At 48.0% G+C, this 24,594-nt stretch overlaps 1 protein-coding gene across 1 annotated transcript in view; it reads right to left on the reverse strand.

Moving 5' to 3' along the window:
- The window catches only part of LOC138300789 (cadherin-23-like), an 834,147-nt gene that overhangs the window by 42,522 nt on the left and 767,031 nt on the right, over positions 1-24,594 (reverse strand). The window contains exon 34 of the mRNA XM_069240562.1: positions 21,279-21,408. Within this exon, the coding sequence (XP_069096663.1) occupies positions 21,279-21,408 (130 nt within the window). The remainder of the gene's footprint in view (positions 1-21,278; positions 21,409-24,594) is intronic.

Below are 24,594 nucleotides of genomic sequence, written 5' to 3' on the forward strand. Positions count from 1 at the left end.
CACTTCTCAGCAGAGACAGAGGCCAGCAAGGCAACAGCAAGGTAGCAGTCCTTTACAGCAAAAGCAGTCCAGGTGAGTCCTTTGGACAGCCAAGCAGCTTCTCTTGGCAGGTTGCAGGTCCTGGTGCAGAGTGTCTGTCCCAAAAAGTGTCTAGTTTGGTAGGGTCAGGGACCCAGTTTATATACCCAAAAGTGCCTTTGAAATGGGAGAGACTTCATAGAGTGGTTTGGAAGTGCACAAGGTCCCCTTTCAGTACAACCCTGTCTTCCAGGTCCCCAGTAAGGGGTTTGGCAGTCCTTTGTGTGAGGGCAGGCCACTGTCCTTTGAAATGTAAGTGTCAGGTCCTCCACCCTTCCAGGACAGGAAGACCCATTCAGTATGCAGATAAGTGCAGGTGTGACTGAGCATCCTGTGTGGTTGTCTGGGTGAAATGCACAAGGGACCTTTCAACCAGCCCAGCCCAGATGTGGATTGGAGAAAGGCTAGAAGGCACCCAAGGATTTAAGTGCAGAGAAATGCTCACTTTCTAAAAGTAGCATTTCTGAAATAGTAATATAAAATCCAACCTCACCAGTCAGCAGGATTTTGTATTACCATTCTTGCCATACTAAACATGATCTATTTACCCCTTCCTAATCAGAATATACCACTCAAACAGTTTATGAGGGTAGCCCTAATGTTAGCCTATGAAAGGAGCAGGCCTCACAGCAGTGGAAACCGAGTTTAGGAGTTTTCCACTACCAGGACATATAAAGCACACAGATATATGTCCTGCCTTTTACCTACACAGCACACTGCCCTCTGGGTTACCTAGGGCCAACCTTAGGGGTCACTTATATATAGATAAAGGGGATTTTAAGGCTTGGCAATTACTTTTAAATGCCAAGTTGAAGTGGCAGTGAAACTGCACACACAGGCCTTGCAATGGCAGGCCTGAGACATGGTTAAGGGGATATTTATGTGGGTGGCACAACCAATGCTGCAGGCCCACGAGTAGCATCCAATCTACAGGCTCTGGGCCCATGAGGTGCACTTTACTAGGAACTTACAAGTAGATCAAATATGTCAAAGCCTGTCAGGTCTAACGTATAGCATGTTTCCCAAATGGGGCTTTTAATTTTGCTTTGACAGTAAATTCTCCTTCTCCTCCCCCTCCTTCTTCTTCTCCTTTAATATTTAAATGAACAAAAGGGTCCAAGGACTTTCCATGTCTACTCAATATACCACCAGCTTGGACTATGGGGCATATTTAATAAAGCCCCTAGCGTCGCTTTAGCACCGCTATAGCGTCATTTTGGCTTTTCTGCCGTGCCATATTTACAAAGTGGTGCAAACCCTTGCGCCAAATTATGCCTGAGTCAGGTATTTTGTATGCAAGAGGGTATTCCAGTGCTGGGAGGACTGAAAAAATGGCGCAGTGAAATTTAAAAGATTTCACTTGTCATTTTTAACGTCATTCTTAACACCTGCCTAAGGCAGGCTTTAAGATGATGATCCCAGTGTTTCCAATGGGCCTCTCTGTGCTTTGCTGCATTAGAGCCATAATTTATTGCGCTAATCCAGCAAAGTGCCACATTAGCGCCATAAATTATTACGCTAATGTGGACACGGCTGCCATGGTGCACAGTATGGTAAATATGGTGCACACATGGTGTCATTAGGGGGGATGCAATGGAGCTCAAGAAAAGTGATGCATCATGAATGATACACCACTTTCCATAAATGTGCACGTCTGTATAGTTTGATATTTTAGTTTAGTTTTAAATATATCTGATGCAAAATGCTAGAATGTAGTTTTAAAGGCATCACAGAAATGAGAAAATAACGTAGTGTGTTCACTGCACAGAACCTTTCCTCTGTGGTCATTTAGACTACTGTTTCCAGGTAGAGATCCATGTATTCTGAAGAGGTAAAAAGTATTTCCATTGTAGGTTCCCTGAGGAGAAATTTTGAAGTATAAATGTATACCTGCAGGAGCATGTGGCAGATGATGAAATAGACATAAATTCCTTGAGGGGTTAGTAAATGTACAGGTTTCAAGAGTGAGACTACTATTCCGAATCATGAAATGAAACTGGGAAGTGAAGTTTCAAAAGGTACTTACAAAAATGTTTAGTCATGTCTAGCATGACGATTGCATAGAACAGTCTGGGTGCATAAATAATTTAGGCAGTAGCAGCGACTGTATGAAACGAGCACTGGTCAAAGCGACTAGGGGCCGGATGTATCAAAATCCCGGTTTGCATTTCCTAAATAGCGATTTTTAAGAAATCATTATTTAAGAAATGCAAAATGGGATGTATGAAAATTGCGATTCGGTAATAGCGATTTCTTAAAAATCGCAATTGCTATTACTGAATCACAATTAGGGAATGGGACTCCATTCATCCCTATGGGCCCATAGTTGCGTATGGTTTTGCATTACCTAATTTGCGAATTCCTGTTAGGAATTTGCAAATTAGGTAATGCAAACCCCAGGGTGCTGGGGTGTAAGGCCCCCTTTGATGCACCCCAAAAAAATATTTGTGGACATGTGAAGCGCACACATGCCCCTAGCTACATGTCATTTTTAAAAATACATTTATAATGCATTTTTAAAAATTGCACATTCTTAGCACCAAATTGGATTTGGTGGTAATTGCATTTCCTAAAAGCCCAATTCGCATTTAGTAAATGCATGATACATGTGCTTTCGAAATCGCAAATGGGAATTCCCTATTTGCGATTCCCTAAATGGAGTCGCAATTTCAGGGAACTGCTATTTTAGCGATTCCTTGAAATTACACTTCATAAATCTTGAAAGGCATTTTTGCATTCGCAAACAGTCGAGTTTTACGATTCGTAACATTTGCGAATGCAAAATTTTTGATACAGCTGGCCCTAGATCTCTCTGTTATAATGCAAGTACAAAGCTATTGGCTTTGTCAATGTTTGTCTGTAAAGTATTGTTTAAAAAAATAAAGAAGAAACATTTCAAAATACTGGAGGAAAAGGAAAAATATGTTGTATGGTATCTCACAACTGTACTTTGAATTCAGTGTTTCCAGTATTTATAATTGGCATGGTTTATTTTTCAAATACTTCCTGATGATGATGTATTTTATTGTGCAGTTATTAAAAACCTTTACACATAAAAGGCAATAAGCTGCATAAACAAAACATTTAAAGTACCACATGTTAAAGACATCAAGCCTAAACTAGGACTGTAAGTAGATCAAATGGGCCACTGGTACTGGGTGAATTCAGAGTACAGGATCCTGTCCTGACCCTCTAAGACAGGAACTGATCGATGTTGCGATTGATTAGGCTAGTTCTGATTCCACCAAGCCTGGCCTATGGGCCCACAAAACTAGCCAGGTTGAAATGAGCAAGTGAGGTGCAACAAATGAAAAATTACGTAAGGTGCAGAGGAGCCGCCCTACAGTAAACAGTGCATGCAGGTAGTACAAAGGGGTCTAAAACAGTTAAATTGCTCAAATGCAGTGTGCAAAATTTGCAGTAGAGATTCGTCAGGCCTAGCTAGTATGCAGCCTCTTACTATGCAATGATGAAACAAAACAGTAAGAAGAATATAAAAAGTATAAAGTGCACACAAGTACAGGAAAGATAATTCTTACAATGCAGCAGAGCGGTGATGCACTGTCAGGATGCTGCAAGAGTTGATTTGTCCAGTTTTCTTGTAACCATCCGTAGATAGTTAACAGTTTTAACATTTAAAAGAATGTTGGTGGGATTCAGACTAGCAATAACTGCCTCCCAACAGGTACGTACTCAAAGGGGAATGAATTTGGGTTGAAGAAAAATTCTCCTTAATTGCAACACAGCAGGGCAGATGCATAAGATGTGAATTATAATTTCTTCTCCTTGACCCCAAAGATAGCATTGTGTATCATGGCATTCAGAACGCAGCCATGCTGGAAGGTGGGTGCACACATTCCATTCATCCAACTTAGCCTTGCTCCATAGAGGAAAGGTAGAAGAAATATAATTATAATGCTTGGTGGAAACATAAGAGTTAATCACTGACCATGCATTGGAGTGCCTGCTTAGCACTGCCAGGTCCTCTAGTTTTGATAATGTTTTCACTGTTAAAGTTGTTCATTTCTTAAAAGCCTGGTAATAAATCTGGCTACTCCAACCACCAGTCAGTGAAAATTCAGTTAATTTATGGTGCTGCCGAGACGGGGATGCAAGGCCAGCGCCCTCTGGTTCACGCCATATTTGGCCTGTGACAAATGTTTTGTGATTCTGAATTCATATCTTACTTGCACAGGTGAAACTCTGTGGTAATTGCAGAACAGTTTTATACATTCCAATAATTAGCTTGTCGAGTAACCTAGCCTCCCTACCAAAGGTTATTTTGGTTCAGTAACATAATGAGAACATATTTTTCCTTGCATTACCTGGAGGAGGGAGTCCAGACTTGGACCTTGAAGTTTGATTGCAACAGCTGAATGACCACCCTTTAAACTGGAGCCTTTGTTGTTCGGGGCATGCAGGTGGGATGCAAGTGATCCTTTACTGTCTAGAGGTATACCTCTAGACAGTAAAGGATCCCTTTACATGGTAGCCCCCAGCATTGCAGTTTACTCCAGAGATGGCCTCTTGGGATACTGTCAAAACCGGCATTAATGTCCACAAAGCAAGAATGGAGCACCTGTTTATTCCTGAGTTCTTTGTTTCACAAGAGAGCCAGGGCCATCAGGTTTGAGGTGGTACCACATTTGTCTCTGAAGCCACATTGGTTCCTTGATGATCTGGTGCTCCTCTGCCTATGCTCTAGGGGCGTCGGGTAACAGACACGCATAGATCTTGGCATCAGTGCCAATTAAAGCAATAAGATGTTACTTATGGGGATTTGAATTTGATCTCTCTTTGAAAATGGGCTGAATGATTGAGCCTCTCCACGAGTCTGGAATGTTGTTGGTTCTTAGGTAGTAATTGAACAGAGGAATGAGTGCTTTAGCCCAAAATACCAAGGAGCATATGTAGGAAAAGTGGCACTGCACTGTGTGGAGCGCCACTTTTCTTGCACCCCTTATCGCCCCCCTACCGCCTCCATGTGTGTGCCGTATTTAAAATACGGTGCACCATGGCGCAGGGTAGGGGGCAATAGTGTCATTTTTCATGATGCTGTTGATGTACTCTGCAGGAGCTACTCCTGCAGAGTACATAGGGGCCCATTATAAAAAATGGAACCCCCCTTTTAACGCCTACTCTGAGCAGGCGTTAAAAGTGCAGTAAAAAATGACACAAGGAAATCTTTTACATTTCCTTGCGCCATTTTTTCACCCCCCCCTGACATGGGAACTCCCCCTTTGCATACATTGGGCCTCATTACAACTTTGGAGGAGGTGTTAATCCGTCCCAAAAGTGACGGTAAAGTGACGGATATACCACCAGCCGTATTACGAGTCCATTATATCCTATGGAACTCGTAATACGGCTGGTGGTATATCTGTCACATTTGGGACGGATTAACACCTCCTCCAAAGTTGTAATCAGGCCCATTATGCCTGGTCAAGTGTAATATAGCGCAAAGGGTTACAAAGTGACGCACTGCATGTATTGTGCCATTTTATAAATATGGCGCGAGGATTTTGGCCTTGTTGGGCCACATTAGCGTTAAAAAAAATTATGCTAATGTGGTGCAAGGTGGCACTAGGGGCTTCTAAATATGCCCCCAAGTCTGATGTAAAGAGAGCCATAGGGAGCCCATTAGGCCCAGGAGCCCCATCTTTCTGTAACTTTACCGCTTTGTAGCAAAATTAATCCTCTAATTGGCTGAGTGACGATGAAAATAATGGTGATGATACTACGTCAGCATCTACCCAGGAGGCCCTTGCTGGCATTTCTATGGTCTCAGGATGATCAGAGATATTGTTTGGCAGTCTGCAAGCAGATTCAGGATCCAGATTGTTGGCATGAGAAGAAAAATGGGCCATCACGAACGAAACCCAAGCAAGTTCAGTGATATTTGCGTTAGAGCCACTCTTGCGCCCAAATGTAAATTGATTAATCAGTGTCCAGAGTTTTTTTCGGATCTTTTCCTTAGCGGCAAATATCAATTCATTCCACAATGCTCCATTTCTATCCTTTTTAGCCTGCCATAATGCTCTCCTACAAAGGGACCTTGCTTTGCTTAGATTTAATTTCGCAATTAGCTAGGAAGTATGCTTGTCAAGGACACGAATTTTACATTTAACTTTGCGTTTCAACATCTTCAAGGGCCCCATCAGTTTAAATTTGGATAAGGCAGGCTCAAACAGCTTGCTGTGTGACAGAGGCTTGGCTTGAAACTTCTGTAGGATCCTACCTACGAAGAGCATCCACTATTTCGTAGGGGAGAGGTTTTAAACAGTGAAAGCAGCAAATAGGGCTGTTACCCATGGCAAAGCGGACCTGTTGATTTCATTGTCCCATTTAAGTCTTTTTAGGTTTTCGGTCCACACCCCTGAGCTGGTATATGGGTTGGCTTCCAATTTTAACAGGTGAATGGAGAGCCTGAAATGCTGTGGTCTCTGGTCACTATTGGAACTGGCCCCTAGGGAGAAATTCTCAATATATATATAAAACGGCTGATTGCACAGGGGGTAAAGTCAATGTAAGAAGTAGTCTTCCCTGTGGATCTCATCCAGCCCAGTGGAATGTCTCCCTTGAAGCATCCGTTAAGGAGCCTGAGACCTATAGGATCGCACTCCGTTAAAAAGAACTCTGCTATCTTACTATGGCAATTTGCCTCTGGCACATTTTGAAATGGGTAATCATACTCTGCATCCAAGTTGTTGGCTTCTTGGTCTATTAGTCCCCCAAACAAACTGATATTAAAGTTGCCAGTTAACACGATATCTTCCGATGGTAAATATGACTTGAGTTCGACAAGGATTGATACTAAAGACATGTGTTTCTCCTTTCCAGTTTTAGAAGGGATGAGCAGGCGCCATTCTGAGATGGATTGCTTGTGCCCATGCCACATTCAGAATGATCTCTTCTGCCATATGATGCAGTAATGTAGAGATGTAGACTGTTTGCCCACCTAGTGGGTGGTCGTACATATGTCTTTTAATAGCTGGTTTCTGAAACTCAATATAACCATTCAGGAGGACAGGAGTTTGAGCCAAGGCTTCTTGTAGCACAAGAATGTCAAAGTTTCCCATAACTAGACTGCTTTATCGTCCTCCACTTTTTGCATGAGACCGTGCATGTTCCATGAGCAGAGGTTAAGGCTGCCCCTGCATAGATGCTCCATTGCAGGGCCTGGCTTGCCTTGTCATAGAGAGTTCTTGATCTGGAGAGCATACGGCAGCCAATTCCAGTCAGGTTGTTTACGCTCTAGCTTCCTAAGACCGTCTTCCCACTGTCGCTTTCTTTCACATGAGCCCGTTATCTGAGTCATCAGCCGGGTAACGGAGTGGAAGTTGTTTTTGGTGGATCTTCTCTTCCTTGCGCACTTTTTAAGATGGAGTATGTTGAAGGGTTATGCTGGTGCAAGAGCACTGTTGGGTAGCCACTTCCCCTTACTTTCTCAATTTTAATACCCTGTCCTTCAAGGACTTCAGATTTTGCCTGGATCTGTTCCACCCAATTGTTGAAACAAATGTGACATGAGTAGGCTCGGATTCGCACTTTATTTGCGGTTCAAAAAACGTGATGGTGGAAATATCTGCTGATTTAATGTGTTGTAAATCGAGGAACGGTTGTAGCAAAAGATCGATGTTGCCCCAATATAAAATATTGTGGGCCCCCTTTGATTTGTGCTCCAGAATAAAGGCCAGCTGATTGGATCCCGCAGAAAAGAGCGAGTGGTTAGTAAGATCCCGTACATTCGGCATAGCAGGAGAAACAGTTAGCATCGGAGGAGAAACGTGAGGTGATACCTTTTCCGTTTGACTGCGTTCCCCTTAGAGGGGTCTGTTGGACAATAAAGAACTAAAATTTGGTCTGACTTATAAGTAGTCTCACTTGCTTCATCACCTCTGCTTTGTGCAATACTCAGTTTGTTCAGGACGGGTGAGTGCATTGGCGCTTCAGAGGGGGCGTGAGCAATCTCTTCTTGCTTAATTAGATGCACATGTCCTTGGCCCTGGCTGATGTTTGCAGCTAGAGGTCGTGAAGTTTTCATATTTAATACAGCTCCAGGGACAGCAGTAGGCGCTTGATTTGCCGACTGCTTCGAGGCTAACACTGTATGAGCTGCTTGTAGTGTCGGGAATGCCAGGGGGTGGGTATTATGGCACCTGCCCTGTGCCGGCTGGCCCATGAACACTGCGGCAATGCACTAGTGATGTATTCCCAGGCCGGGGGACAACAAAAGACACAGACACTGGAATGAGTGTTGCAGTGCGATTCCGGAAGGCTGCAAGTGCTTCACCGCCCCTTCGGGTCTCACATTTATTACCCTGGTCACATAACCAGGGGCGTCTCTCACAGCACACGGATACAGAGGGGGGGAGGGCCCGGCACCCCTGCCGGGAAACACCTATTGTTTCCATCCACGTAGTGCGCGTTCATTACATCACAAAACATGACACTACATTCCTCCTTAACAGTCTTGCATCAACTCTGAGGGGGTCATCACCAGTCACCCAAGTAGAGTCCCTCATGTGTTACATGATCCTGCAACAAAGATGACAGTGCCGGGTTGGATCTCAGGTTATAGCAGGTCTTTCCACTTCTTACCTCAGTCAGTACCGGAATGGTAACTTCTGCCGGTGGGGGTCCTGTCGATTCAAGATTTCTCTCACGACCAGCTTCTTCCATACACGGTCTGGCTCCCATGTCGGAGTCACGGGGTGAGGCAATATCTTCTGGGTCACCACCGAGATTATCACCCTTTGGCTCTGGGATGAAAGCAGGGACCCATGAAACCTCTTGAAGTTCCGGGACACCTCTTGTCCTCCTAGTTTAGCAGTCACTTTGGTGCCATGAATGCGGACTATGGTCCAGGGGGACCGTTCAAAGGTTAGTTGAAATTTGCTGCCAGTACTTCAGCTCTTCAGGAGAAACAAGTCCCCTACCTGGAGCCGTGAGGGTCGGGCTTTTCGTTGGCAGCTCGCCCGGAGATTAGGCTTCTGCCGCTGGACAAAGATCTCTGAGGGTCCACAGGAGTTGGAGTCCAGTCAGGATGGTGGGGAATAGAATCATGTACCACACGGCCGAATAGCATATGTCCTGGGGCTTGACCAGTGGCGGAATGAGGAGTCTGCCGGTATTCCCGTAGGAAGGCAAAAATGGCCAAATCATATGTTTGGAGTTTGGCGTGAGTGATCCGGACTACCTTATTAATGGTGCGCATAAATCTTTCCACTTCTCCATTGGCTTGGGGCCAGTGGGGAGTGACACGTTTGTGGTGAATGTTCCATGACTTCAAGTACTCAGCCACCCCATGACTGTGAAAAGGAGGCCCATTGTCAGTTCGCAATTCTTTGAGCATTCCATGTGTGGCCATTATTTTCTCAAGCTTGAGTAACACTTCCTAAGCGGTCAACGATGTCAGAATCTCCACCTCCGGATACCTGGAGTAGTCGTCAATGACCACCATGGTATGTCTCCCGTCAGGAAGGCTACCAAAGTCACAACTGGGACACAGTCACGGTTGCCCTGGCCCCTCTTCAGTCATGACAGGCACTGGACAGGAGGATGCTCCTCCGGCCTGGCACCAGGGACACCTTTGAACGAGGGCCTCAACCTGTTCATTCATCAGAGGAAACCACACTTTAGTTCTCAGCCGTTTTTTCATCTTCACCATGACTTGGATGTACTAGCTGTATTACTTGTGAGTGGAGACATGAAGGGCTGTCTAGCCGATTATGTCGCAGAAGGCATCCTCCTCGATCAGCTACGAGCTCTTGATGCACATGATATAAACTTTCTAGAAATCTTCGGGATTCTAGTGTTTTCTGGGTCCAGCTCGTCTTGAATTTGTGCCACTGATTGGTCTCTACGGCTTTCAACGCCTGCTGCAGGCACTCATCTTCGGCTGTGGCGTGTTGGATTTGATCTAACGACAGAGGAAAGGGTAGAGACCAGTCCACCACGTAGCAAACGTATTCCTCTTTCTCCTGAGCTTCTTCTTCTTCTGCCAGGGTGGCCATTTAGGGGTGTCTGGACAAGTAGTTGGCCGGGTTGCTGGAGCCTGGTCTGTACTCCACCTGACAGTCATATTCCTGCAATTGCAGCAGGCATTTTTCTATTTGGGGGGGGGGGGGTTTGATGCTGTCGCCCAAAGGGTGGTATTAGGGGCTTGTGATCAGTGGTGACCACAAACGGTCAGCTATAAACATAGATGTGGAAATGCCCCCCCACCCCCAGTAGACTGCTATCGCTTCTTTCTCAATCTGAGAGTACCGCTGCTCGGTGTTCGTGAGCGAGCGGCTCACAAATGCCACTGGTGCCCAGTCGCCATCAGTTGGTCGCTGCATCAGCACAGCGACTAACCCTTTTGGTCCGGTGTCCACATCAAGCGTAGTTTCCTTTTGCAGGTCAAAGTATAGCAAGGTGGAGAGGGCTGCTTTAGTTGCTTCAAAAGCCTGCTCGTAGCAGTACCCCAGTGGCACGGGGCAGCGGCCTTGGTTAGCTCACGTAGTGGTTGCATTAGAGTGGTCAAATCGGGGATGAACCTCCCACAATAGTTCACCATCCCTGGGAAGTTACAGACCTCGGATACAGTACTAGGCGCCACAGCCTCTTTAATGTCACAAACCTTCTAGGGGTCCGGGGCGATCCCTTCAGCGTAGAAGGTGTACTCAAAGAAACTGATCCATTGAATCAAAAACTCACACATGTTTGTGTGTAGGGTGAGCCCGGATTCCTGAAGACGTTGGAGTACTCCGCGAAGGCTACTGTTGTGTTCAGGGATGGATTTGGCATAAATCAGGATATCATCACTGACGTTGATAGTGCCAGGCAGTCCTCCTAGGATCTCCCGAGTGCTTGAGATACCAAAGTTCAAATGGCGATATCGGCGGAGCCCTAGATGTTTTGAAAAGGTAGTGATTTACCTTGATTCCTCAGCCAGTGTGAGCTGGTGATATCCTGAGTGGGGATCTACTTCGGAGAACCAGCATGCACTGTTCAACTCAGAGAGGAGGTCATCAACCGTGGGTGTGAGATGCCATATGCGGACCTCTCCTGGCTGTTTTGGTTTCCTTGTCACCAATATGGGGGACACCCCCGGGGTGGGCCCTGCCACTCTTTCAATAATGCCTTCATCTTCCAGTTTGGCAGGTTCCTTTTCAACGTGGGGTCTCAAGTGGAACGCTAACCGGCGATGCCTCAGGGCTACTGGTTTCATCGTTGGGTCAATGTGAAGTGTTCTTTCCTTTCCCTTCAAGCACCCGATTCCTGTGAACACCTCTAGAAATTCCTCAAGAATGTGTGTGACCTTTTCTTGATAGACCCCCAGGGTGAACGTGACTATTCTCAGAGCCTCAGCGGTTTGACATCCTAGCAGCATTCCATGTCCTTCCCCGGTGACATATATGGTTGAGTTGCATACATCCGATCCATGGGTGATGGGAGCATGGAACTTCCCATGGATGTGTAGTGGCTGGCTTGGGCCATATGCAAAAACTTTCACCTGCGCCTTGTGAAGCTGTGGAGGGGGGCATAGGTTGTTGTATGCTTCTCTTGACAGCAAGTTGATAGATGCTCCCTTGTCCACGGTGGCTAGCACCATCTGGGTACCTACCTCTATGTGACGTTGGGGTAGTTGTGAATGCTCTCTTTTCTTCATACCAACTGTGAACACTGCATGGACGGTGTGTTCGGACTTGTCATTGTCCATGTCACTCGATTGTTCCACTACGGTGCTGCCACAGATTGAGGTGGCCCCCTTGTCACTTGATGGGCATACCTTGGCAAAGTGGTTGTATCGGCCACAAGCTGTGCACTTCTTTCCCTATGTGGGGCAAACTGCCATGTGGTGAGGGGGACCTCTGCAGTACCCGCACACCTTCCGTGGGGTCTCTGCTTTTGTGGATGTTTCCATGGGCTTTCTCCGGGGGTTGTCTGCCATGACAGTGTTTATGGGCTCTACCTTGATGGGTTTGTGGAGGGCCGCTTCCATGTGAGAAGCTCTGACTTTCGTGGATTCCTTGTTTCTTCCCATTATCAGTATGTCAGTAAGGGATTTTCCTGGTTCCTCCAAGATGCGTTCTTTCATTTTGGCTGAAACACAACCTTGGATGATCTGGGCTCTTATCTCTTCAGTCCGGTCTGTGAAGCCACAGGTGCTTGCTAGCTCCTTGAGTCGTGTCTAGAACACATCCAGGGACTCACTCTCTTGCTGTCTGGCTTGTCGGAATATAAATCGTTCGTAGTCTCTGTTTACCTACTTTTGTGATGTTGTATCAGTCTGTTGTATTTCTTTTTCACTGTGGGGTTGTGAACCTCTCTGGCTGTGTACCCTTGGAGAGTTCCTTGTTTCTCCCCATTGTCAGGATGTCAGTAAGGGACTTTCCTTGTTCCTCCAAGATGTGTTCTCAACACCAGGAGGGACACAGTGGCACACCAACGGTCCTGTGTCACTAGACTGGATGATGAACAGCCCTCCACCTCTGCCGGCGATAGTGGACAGGAGGCACCGCCACAGGAACAACAGGCCACCAGCACCCCACCCCCTGCAGATGGAGAACCACCCGGCAAACGGTCCCTGAGATCTAGGAACAAGACAGAGAACATTGCCAGGACCCCTGCCAGGAAATAAGACCCCCCTGAATGTCACCCTTCTGTCCCACTTTGACACCCTGTCCACCCTAAAACTCCCATTGCTCCACTTCCTATGCCCCACTGGACAATGCACCTGTGAAATAAACAGACTGGACTCTGCCATTGACAGTCCTCCAGCATCACCCCAGCCCATTTTACAACCTCCTCCACTTATTTGCACAGAAATAAACACACTTGAATCACAAAACAATCTGGAGTCGGTCTGTGCTTTCACAAATGTGTAATTGCTAAATCTCTGGAATATAGCAATGCCAATGTACTTGTTCACATACCAATGTAACACAGCTGTAGGCCAGCAGTAAACATAGCAGAGGGCACAGAGTGGGACCCAGATCTGTGAAATGGAAAGGCAAAGTAACAAGTCAGGGTCCATACACTGAGTGAAAATGACAGACTTATGCTAGCTCCAACAATTGTATGAGATGTGGGAAGCAGTTACATCTTCTTACCTGTGTCTCAGTGGAAGTATTGCATGATGATGTTGTTTCGGTTGTCGACATCTTCTTCTTCTACCTCCTCTTCTTCACTGTCCACAGGCTCCACAGCTGCCACAAGACCACCATCTGGCCCATCTTCCTGCAGAAAAGGCACCTGGCGTCGCAAAGCCAGGTTGTGTAGCATACAGCAGGCCACGATTATCTGACACACCTTCTTTGGTGAGTGGTATAGGGAGCCACCTGTCAGATGGAGGCACCGGAATCTGGCCTTCAGGAGGCCGAAGGTGCGTTCTATAATCCTCCTAGTTCGCCCATGTGCCTCATTGTAGCGTTCCTCAGCCCTTGTCCTGGGATTCCTCACTGGGGTCAGTAGCCATGACAGGTTGGGGTAACTAGAGTCACCTGCAAATGTCGAGGGACAACTGTTAGACACACACTAACCCTTAGGGACAACCCCATACCCAGACACCTATGTCAACTGTGTTGGGACCTTGGCCTCACCTATTAGCCACACACGGTGCCTCTGGAGTTGCCCCATCACATAAGGGATGCTGCTATTCCTCAAAATGTAAGTGTCATGCACTGAGCCAGGATACTTTGCATTCACATGGGAGATGTACTGGTCTGCCAAACACACCATCTGCACATTCATCGAATGGTAGCTTTTCCGGTTTCTGTACACCTGTTCATTCCTGCGGGGGTACAAATGCCACATGTGTACCATCAATGGCACCAATGATGTTGGGGATATGTCCCAGGGCATAGAAGTCACCTTTCACTGTGGGCAAATCCTCCACCTGAGGGAAAACGATGTAGCTGCGCATGTGTTTCAGCAGGGCAGATAACACTCTGGACAACACGTTAGAGACATTGGCTGGGACATTCCTGATGCCATGGCCACTGTTGTTTGAAAAGACCCACAGGCCAGGAAATGGAGTACAGACAGAACCTGCACTAGAGGGGGGATTCCTGTGGGATGGCAGATAGCTGAAATTATGTCTGGCTCCAACTGGGCACACAGTTCCATGATTGTTGCACGATCAAGTCTGTATGTGATTATGATGTGTCTCTCTTCCATTGTCGACAGGTCCACCAGGGGTCTGTACACCGGAGGATGCCGCCATCTCATCACCTGCCCCAGCAGACGTGCCCTATGGAGGAGAACAGCGAGCAGAGGGTCATCCAACACTGAGGTATCACGATGTGTTATTTGCTGAAACGTTGGTAAATCGCAATGTTCCGGTATCTGTCTGTATTCCCGGCCTAGATAGGTGTGACGCAGTTTTTATCCATACCATGCTGCCCCCTGAAATGGCGGCTGCCTGACCTGTAAGGTGGGACAAGGGGAAATGAGGTAACTGCGCTGGCGTTGTACACCGTTGCGGTGGAAGACCGCGGCGCAATTCAGCATTGGTTAACATTGGGCCCTATGGGTCCCAGGATCCAATGACGATGTACGCCGGCGGTGACGGTACGCACCGCCGCAGACATGACCGCCATTTTCTGCCTGTTCACTCACTTGATACCTGACCTTCAACAGGAGAGGACCTACACTGCAAGTGCTGCTGTGACCTGTGTCTGGAAGTGACGATGGCTGCAGTGTTTGGGGAAAGAGGGTCCTGCCTTCACTTCGGAGGAGTTGGAGAAACTGGTGGATGGGCTCCTCATCCAGTACACGCAACTGTACGGTCCTCCAGACAAACAGGTGAGTACACTGTGAGCATGCTGCGTGTTTTGAGTGGTGTGGATGGAAGATACATGGGGGGGCTGAGGCCTGCATGTGAGGATGGTGAGTGTGTGTGTGTCAGGGTATGGGTGGGAACTGGTGGGCAATGAGTAAGACGGTCCGGACGGGTGAGTAATTTCCTTTCCTGCTGTACCTTTCCTCTAGGTCATCGCCCACCAGAAGAAGGGTATTTGACGTGCCATCGCCAAGGACGTCCGGACCCTGGGGGTCTACCATAGACTGAGCACCCACTGCCGTAAAAGATGGGATGCCCTGCGCCGCTGGAGCAAGAAGACGGCGGAGTCCCAGCTGGGGATGGCCTCACAAAGTGGAAGGGGTGCCTTTCGCACCATGACCCCCCTGATGTACCGGATCCTGTTGGTGGCCTATCCGGAGTTGGATAGGCACTTGAGGGCATCACAGCAACCACAAGGGGGTGAGTACACTCTCATTCAGCTGACTCTGTGCGCATTAAGAGGTGTCTGGTGGGGGAGGTAGGCTGTGGGTTCCCCTAGGCCAGGGCGAACTTGGTAGGCAAGGTCCCTTGTTAGGCAGGCTCTGTGGCACCCCAACCCCACTAATGGTAATAGCCATCTACACCTAGTCAGGCTCCTGTGACTTCCAGGTGTGCAGCAATTGGGCTTAGGCCTCGTACCCCATGGGCATGTGAATTTGCTAGGAACTATTAGTGCATGGCTTAGTGCATAAGGCTGCTCCCTGTGTGCTGTGTCCGCCAACGGTAGTGGTGTTGAATGCACTGAACATGATTTTCTCCTGTCTTCCCCCCTTTTTTGTTTTGTCTCCCTGTTCTTGTGTGCAATAACATCCTCTGGCAGAGGAGCAGTGGCACCGGAGCAGGAGGGAGCTGCAACCTACTTGGCCCTGGAGGGTGAAGCAACGGAGTCTGAAGCTACCAGTGGGACAGAGGGCGAGGGGAGCTCCATGCCGGGGACAGGAGCATACACCAGTGACAGCGACTCCTCCTCCGACGGGAGCTCCCTTGCAGTGGCGGGCACCTCTGTGCCCACCACATCAACAGGTACAGCCGCCACCCCCATTACCAGCACCGCCCTCCCAGCAGCCCCTCAGCGTGTGTCCGTGCCCGCACACCCAGAAGGGTGGGCATCTCCTTCGCCCCAGGCACCTCAGCCCATTCCCCAGTCAGCCCTGCTGCCCTCAGTGAGGAGGCTATTGACCTCCTGAGATCCCTCACTGGTGGGCAATCTACCATTTTGAATGCCATCCAGGGTGTTGAGAGGCATTAGCAACAAACAAATGCATACCTGGAGGGCATTCATTCTGGGCAGGCGGTCCAACAGATAGCATTTCAGGCTCTGGCCTCAGCACTGATGGCAGCCATTGTCCCTGCGTCCAGCCTCCCCCCTCCAACTTCCTCCACCCCGACCCAATCCCCTGTACCGCAGCCTATCCCAAGCACACCATCAGACCAGCATGCACACTCATCACAAACACAAGAGAGGACATGGCAAACATAAGCACCACACATCCCACAAGCACCATACCCATGCAGACACAGCAACATCCACTACCTCCACTGTGTCCCCCTCCTCCATGTCCTCCTCCTCCCTCCCTGTCTCGTCTCCACTCACACCTGCATGCACTACATCCTCAGCCATTACCTCCATCACCAGCATGCCCATCACCACACACCACTCACGTGCAATCACCACCCCCACTACCATGCACACATCCTCAGTGTCCTCTCCCAGTGTGTCTGTGAGCCCTCCTCCCAAAGTACACAAATGCAGGCACACACCCACCTAACAGCCATCCACCTCACAACAGCCTCCAGCACATGCACCTTCACCCAAATTCAGCAAGCGTACACTACCTCTTCCTCCACTCCAAAACCCCCTCCATCTTCCCGTCCCAGTGTGTCTAAAAAACTTTTCCTGGCAAACTTTGACCTCTTCCCTTCACCTCCCCCATCCTTTCCCTAGGGCCATGTTTTCCAGGTCCCAGCCCAGCACCTCAGCCACCAAATCCACAGGCACAGTGGTGCCAGCAACTGCGGGGTCATCGAATGCGCCACCCATCAGGGCTGTCAGTGTGCCACGTAGCGAGGCCAAGGACATTCTGCCACCTGCAAAGGTGAAGAAGGTGCCCACATCCCAGAGGGAGAAGCCGCACCTACCAGCCACCAAGGGCTCCACCAAAACAGAAGGGGGCAGTGGCAAGACACCTGCGGCACCATCAAAGGTGGGTAAGGGACAAAAGCAGAAGAGTAGGTCAGGACAGGGCACAGTGGCACTGACTGAAGGACTAGTGTCACCCCTTCTGTCCAAGACTACACCAACCTGTACGGCGGCAAACACCGCAACCTGCCCCGCCACCTGCACCGCCACCAGCACCGCCTCCTGCACTGCCAACAGCATCGCCACCTGCACAGCCACCTGCACCGCCACCGGCATGTCTGCAGCCCCAGCAACAGTCCCCAGCCTCATCCCCAGTGGGCAGCCATCTGAGGCTGCAGGAGACGTCCTGCTGTGTCCCTGAACAGGTGCTGACCCATGCACCACTGCCAGCACTGCCGCCACAGACACCGCCGCAAGCACCGCCACCAGCCCCGCAACGTGCTCAGACAGTGGAACCACTGCTGACATGGCTACCATCCCCAGTGGTCAGTCGCCCGAGGCTGGAGGAGCCTTCCAGGACCCTGCCCAGCTTCCATGAGGCATGACTTCCATTACTGTTTTCACCTGCAGGTGGAAGGCGAAGCCGCAGCAGTGTGGGGCATGTCTCTGCCTCCATGGCGTATCATGCTACCTGTTCCTAGGCAATCTCGTGGCACACACACTCAGGTGAGGGAATGGGACCGGCCACACTGCATGTGGAGCACTCTGGGCAAAATGCCCCCTCCAGAACAAGTGGAGATTCACATCCACTACCTCAGTCCTTGGCAGGATGAAGCACTCTGGGCACAATGCCCCCTCCAGAACCAGTGGAGAATCACATCCACTACTTCAGTCCTTGGCAGGATGAAGCACTCTGGGCACAAAGCCCCCTCTAGAACCAGTGGAGAACAGCATCCATTAACACAGTCTTTGGCAGGATGAAGTACTCTGGGCACAAAGCCCCCTCCAGAACCAGTGGAGAAAGGCATCCACTACCTCAGTCCTTGGCAGGATAAAGCACTCTGGGCACAATGCCCCCTTCAGAACCAGTGGAGAAAGGCATCCACTACCTCAGTCCTTGGCAGGATGAAGCACTCTGGGCACAATGCCCCCTCCAGAACCAGTGGAGAACAGCATCCACTAACACAGTCCTCTGCAGGATGAAGCACTCTGGGCACAAAGCCCCCTCCAGAACCAGTGGAGAACAGCATCCACTAACACAGTCCTTGGCAGGATGAAGCACTCTGGGCACAAAGCCCCCTCCAGAACCAGTGGAGATTCACATCCACTAACTCAGTCCTTGGCAGGATGAAGCACTCTGGGCACAATGCCCCCTCCAGAACCAGTGGAGAACAGCATCCACTAACAGAGTCCTTGGCAGGATGAAGCACTCTGGGCACAAAGCCCCCTCCAGAACCAGTAGAGATTCACATCCACTACCTCAGTCCTTGGCAGGATGAAGCAGTCTGGGCACAAAGCCCCCTCCAGAACCAGTGGAGATTCACATCCACTACCTCAGTCCTTGGCAGGATGAAGCACTCTGGAAACAAGGCCCCCTCTAGAACCAGTGGAGACTGTTATCCACTTGAGAGACTGTGGCTTTGCACTCCCTAGGATAAAGCAGTGGGCAAACAACCCACTGGAAAGACTTGAGAGACTGTGGCTTGCACTCCCCAGGATAAAGCAGTGGGCAAACCACCCACTGGAAAGACTTGAGAGACTGTGGCTTTGCACTCCCCAGGATAAACCAGTGGGCAAACCACCCACTGGAAAGACTTGAGAGACTGTGGCAATGCACTCCCCAGGATGAAGCACTGGGCAAACCACCCACTGGAAAGACTTGAGAGACTGTGGCTTTGCACTCCTTAGGATAAAGCAGTGGGCAAACCACCCAGTGGAAAGACTTGAGAGACTGTGGCTTTGCGCTCCCCAGGATAAAGCAGTGGGCAAACCACCCACTGGAAAGACTTGAGAGACTGTGGCTTTGCGCTCCCCAGGATAAAGCAGTGGGCAAACCCCCACTGGAAAGACTTGAGAGACTGTGGCTTTGCACTCCCCAGGATACAGCAAAGGGCATGGAGCCCCCTCATGCAGCAGTGGCGTCATGCGTTCATCCGGCTGAGGTGCCCCCCCTTCCCTTCCCCCTGAGGTGCCTGTTTATTTTCGATCTGATGCCCCTGGAGTGTTCTCTCCGTTTCGAGTCAGGTATCTTGTGTGGGCTTTGCCCATGCATTTTGGGACCACTGGTCCACAGACAATGATTGGTACACTGTCCGGACTTTCGTGTACATATTTTTATATACTGAATTTTGAACTTTCACTATCAGATTTTTCATGATTACAATTGTTACAATCATTTAATTTTGTCCTTGCATTCTTCCAGGGGGCGAGGGGGTGTATATGTAATGTTGCTGCATGTATTTGTGTGTATGGTGTTGTGGGTGAGGGTGGGGGTGGGGGTATTGCGTGCTGCGTGTCTGTGTCACTCTCTTTTCCCTCCCCTCCCCTGTGTTGTAGGTGCAGTACTCACCGTGGTCGTCGACGGCGTCTGTCCTGCTCCTGATAGAGCAGGAGGAAGAGCAGCATGGGCAGGACGTGTAGTTCAGGCTCCATGGTGTCCTGTTTCCTCATTGGGTGTCAAGAGGTGTGTGATTTCCCTTCTGTGTAGTGTTTCCACCGTGCTGTTGATAGCGTTGGTTCTGCCCCAGAAAAGGTGGCCGATAGGCCTGTCTTGATACGGTCAGCGGTACTTTGTCTCCGCCTGTCTGTTGGCAGTGACCGCCGTGGTGTTTGTTTCTACTGCCATGGCGGTCGGAGTGTTAAAGTGGCTGTCTATGTTGGTGGTTTTTTGCCATAGTCGTGATTCCATTTTTTTCCACCGGCCTGTTGGCGGTATTACCGCCGCTTTAACACCGACCGCCAGGGTTGTAATGAGGGCCTAAGTTTGGTAGTAAGTTAATAGATTGTTAGTTTAGATACCAGTTGATTGCCTTTTAGTGTGTCAGTAGGCCAATTAATCTGCCAGCATGACTTGCAGGTACAGGCAGAGCTTGAGTCTGGACTGATGAGCAAGCTTGTATGGGCTTGGGTGGGTAAACAGGCAGGGCAGGGCAGGTGAAGTGCAGCCGAAGTACAAAATGCGGCACACAAACCATGCAGACTTCACAGCATCTCTCTTTTGCTTTGAGTGCATTGCTGCTTAGTGACTCTGAATTGCTTCCACCCCGCCCCTTTGCTCAACCACTCTTTTCAGCCTCCTAGCCAGGAGTGTTCTCACAAAGTTTCTCCAGGTGTTCCAGGCAGAGATCTCTCTCACTGCCACAGCCACAAACTGCATTCCGGGCCCCCGGGTTCCGGGAACAGGGAACAAAAGAACCAGGGAGACCCTTCCTCGCTTTCCTGCCCTTCTTCCTCATCCTTTGACCTCAAGCCCTGTGGTACAGTGCAACGCGATGCAAAGTATGGTGTCAGATCCTCCACCGGAAACAGAAAACTGCGTTCACTCAGGAGACTATGAACAGAATTTTTTATAAAATACGGAAGTGTCTGAATGTAAAGAAAAAGGCTTTCCAAAGCCTAATTTTCACTCCAATGGATCAGTCATTTGAGCCTCTGACGTAGCTCATGGAGCATAGTTATGGGCCTCCAGGAGAACACCTTCTGCCTCAGACACCAGCTGAGTGCAGCAGATGGCCAATCTTCTGGGGTCATAAAAGCCTTTATGTGCCAAAGTTTATAACTTCATGGAATATGTGGAATGCAGGAGATATAACAAAAAAACTTCAAAGTTTGCCCTTCAGCCACACACCAGCAAAAATATTCCTGCTGGTGTGCTTTTACAAACACGTTGGGAGGAGTGGGGAGCAACACAAATGTGTGGGTGGGGTATAGTGGGCACAGCACATGAAGGAGTAAGCTAGAAAACACATGCATTCTTATGCTTTCCGAATAAAAAAGGGAATATTTAGGTCCCTAAATATGAGCAGTGAAAGAATATAAGTTAGCCAATAGAAAGGATCATAAAGAAAGATAGGCTCTAAGGGACAGACAAACACAGGAAGAGGAAGGTAAGTCATTCTATAAGAAGCAAGTAAACAAGAGTGACAGCAGGGTCAACTAATGGTAAGCCAAGGGCGACAATAAGCTCACTGCCTGAGGAGGCACAGAGCAGCTCAAGTCAAAAAGACATCACATTCCATATACCTTGTGGAAAAAAAGTCATTTTTTAAAACATATTCAACGGTCACTTACATGGGTCCTTGCTGGACTGTTCCAAAGGTCTGTGATTTCACTCAAGTTCTCTGGAAGGTCATCCTCGTGTTCTGCCTGAGCAGCCAGCTCTATGTTCCTGCAAAACGGGTCTAGCCACACAGGGTTAGCCCTACGAAAGGAAAAGATGTCAAATGATCTATTGATGTGCAGGCTGCAGAAGCACTTTGGGACAAAGGTGCCAAGTGAATATAAGGGTGGCATTTGGCTTGAATCTATAGAAGACATCACATGAAATAACAATCCTGGTTCAGGTAATAAATTTGCATGGTGCGCATTTCATGTGCTCATTATTATAGTAATAAAATAAGTCACTACGTCTGAAGTAGAATAGTATCTGTGTTGAATGGCTCCCAAAAAGATAAGCTTCCTGAATATGTAATAAATAAATATCAGTTGTTGGACTTGGCCTTCTCTGCAGGGTCATCCCCAAACATTTTTTTGCCTTCACCCTTATCTTTTCTAAGACTGCTTTTGTTGGTCTTAGGAGTCTTCGCATTTTACCACTTGTAACCAGTGATAACGTGATTTCTCCTTTAAATATGGTAAAAGTGGCTTACACTCAATTTAAGTTGCTTATGTGTACCTAGTAAAATGGTACTGCATGTACCGAGGGTCTGTAAGTTAAATGCTACTAGTGGGTCTACAGCACTTATTGTTCCACCCCCTTAAGTAGGCTTATCAAACATGTCTCAGGCCTGCCACTGCAGCCTGTGTGTGCAATTTTAAATCACCATTTCAACCTGGCAAAATAAACCATTTGCCAGGCCTAAGCCTTCCTTTTTAATACATGTAAGTCACCGCTAGGGGAGGCCCTAAACCTCACAAGGCAGGGTGCATTGTAGTTAAATAGGTGCTCACATACTTTTGATTTTTACATCTCCTAACAATGAAAAACTCTTAGGGCCTAATTTAGAAGGCCTTTGCACACCGTTGATCATTTCTTTTGATGCAGTGGTGGCGCTAGCAGTGCTTTACACTGCTCCAGATTTACAAACTGTTGCACTGGGCTTCAGTTTGTAAACCATTGCATCACATTATACCTGCGCCACAAAGGGTTTCACACTAGTCTTTTGTGCCCCTAGAGATGTTGGGGCCAGGACAGGAGGCAGGAGGCAGGAGGTTCCAGACACCTCTGTATGGGGAGGACCCTAGAAGCTTCTCCCTCTTCAAAGTGGGCACCAGATATAAATAGTGGACTATCAGACCCAACCTCTTCAGTACACTTCTGGACCGACCTGTGGAAGACTCAGAAGAAGGACTGCTGTGCCGCTTCACTGGTAGAGGGACTGCCCTGCTGCCCTGCTACTCTGCTGCCCTGCTGAATGAGTAAGAAGCACTGGAACTGCATCTTGAACCCTTGACCATCAGAGTGATTCAAAGGGCTAGCTGAAACCTGATCAGAGCTGAAGGGACAGAAAAAGCTCCAACCATGTTGTCCCCTGAACCAGGACTTTACCTGCTGTGAGTCCTAACCCCCCAAGTGGTGGTTCTCCAGTCCTCTACCCTCGGAAGCTTGGCGAAAGGTGCTCTGCCAACCCAGCAGTGGTCTCTACCAAAAGGGACACAGTGCGATGCAAACACAACACAGCTCTTCACATCGCTTCATCCGAAATGACATATTCTCGACACAAGCCAGCATCACAGCTCATCAGAACCGCCTCTGTGTGACACATCCTTGATGCAGGACATCACATCTCTCCTCTTGAACACCACTGTGCGGGACAACAATCCACAATCAAGATTAGACTATCTCGGGCCCTCGATCTGGCCTGCACTTATCACGGTTGGCCTGAGCTTGTGACTTTATCATGCTCTGGCACAACCAGATAACCACAGTTGGCACTTTGTGCTTTTAAGCACTATTTTCATCTAAAACCTTTAAAATTGCACATATCGGTTTGCATTGATTGGATTTTTGTCATTTTGGTGCCCAATAATTTATCACAAGTTGCTCTATTTTTCTAAGTTGGTGTTGGATTTTTCTTATATTGTGTTTTCACTTTATTACTGTTTGTTTACTGCATAAATAAATAAGGCACAGGTTATTTTGGGATTTGCTTGTGTTTCACCTTGACAAGAATTGTGGTTGCTGCTTGAGTAGTGTTTCACCCCCCTCAGTCAGTAACCCAGTTTTCTACATCACATTTTTCCATCAGAAGACTTAAAAGAACACCTCAAAAATCTGATACACATTTGTATTTTAGAATTATATTGTAATTAAGTGGGTTGTGATAGTTGTTTGGCTTAGTGTGACTTTATTGATTTCCCTTTCCTGCTCACTTCCTGTTCAAAACATGCTGGCTTATCCACAAGGCCAAAGTCTAGATTGGTAGACCTTCACTCAAATGCTTCTCATTACAGACTTTAAACACAAAAGATTTCATTACAAGACCGGAGGCTACCATTATGCAATAATCTTCTAATGCTACTCCACACAGCAGCACTTGAAAGTACATTACAGAATAAAGAAATGCAGTCTAGGATGAATCCATATTAACATATAAAAGGTCAATGCATAGAGCAATCGTCCTCTTTTGAATGCTGCTCCTTCACAAGATAAGTAGCACTTATATATTGTTTTCTATAGACCATTTATTTGAAACCTTTATCATCGGCTGCTTAACATTATTGTTAATCCTACTAACCACTCATTTCCAATTTATGGAAAACTACTTGTGTATTTTCTTTCTTCTTCTTAGACTTTCTATTTCACAATCTCATGGCTTTCCAATCTGATGAATTAGTTTCACAGCTCTGATGTAATGCAGTATGACAACACAGCATTGCTTTAAAACTAATGTTTTAAACTAAACTTTCATTGTGCGCTGGTCACTATTAACCGTCTGCTATGCCGCAAGCACTCATTGTGGCCAGTTGCTCCGCAGATACTCACCATGAACTGCCTTGCAGCCTGCTGCACCATACGGCGCACCATGGTTGTCATTAGCACAATAGCATCAACATTGTTGATGCTATTGTGGTGCTTTGCTGCACTAGCATCAAAACCTTTGAGGATAGTGCAGTAAAGCACAGGCAGACCCATTGGTTAAAATGGGTGTGTCATTTTAACGCCTGCTCTGAGCAGGCATTGAAAATGACGGAGGAAATGGCAGTGAAATATTGTAAATTTCACTGGGCCATTTTTTGGGCCTCCCTGCGTTGGAACGCCCCCCCCCTCCATACATTTTGCCTGACAAAGGCATAATGTGGCGCAAGGGTTTAAAAAGTGGCACAATGAAACCATTGTGCCACTTTGTAAATACGGCGCAGGAGAAAGGCTTCCTTAACGCCGCCT

The sequence above is a fragment of the Pleurodeles waltl genome, chromosome 6 (genome assembly GCF_031143425.1).
Source record: "Pleurodeles waltl isolate 20211129_DDA chromosome 6, aPleWal1.hap1.20221129, whole genome shotgun sequence".
NCBI lineage: Eukaryota > Metazoa > Chordata > Amphibia > Caudata > Salamandridae > Pleurodeles > Pleurodeles waltl.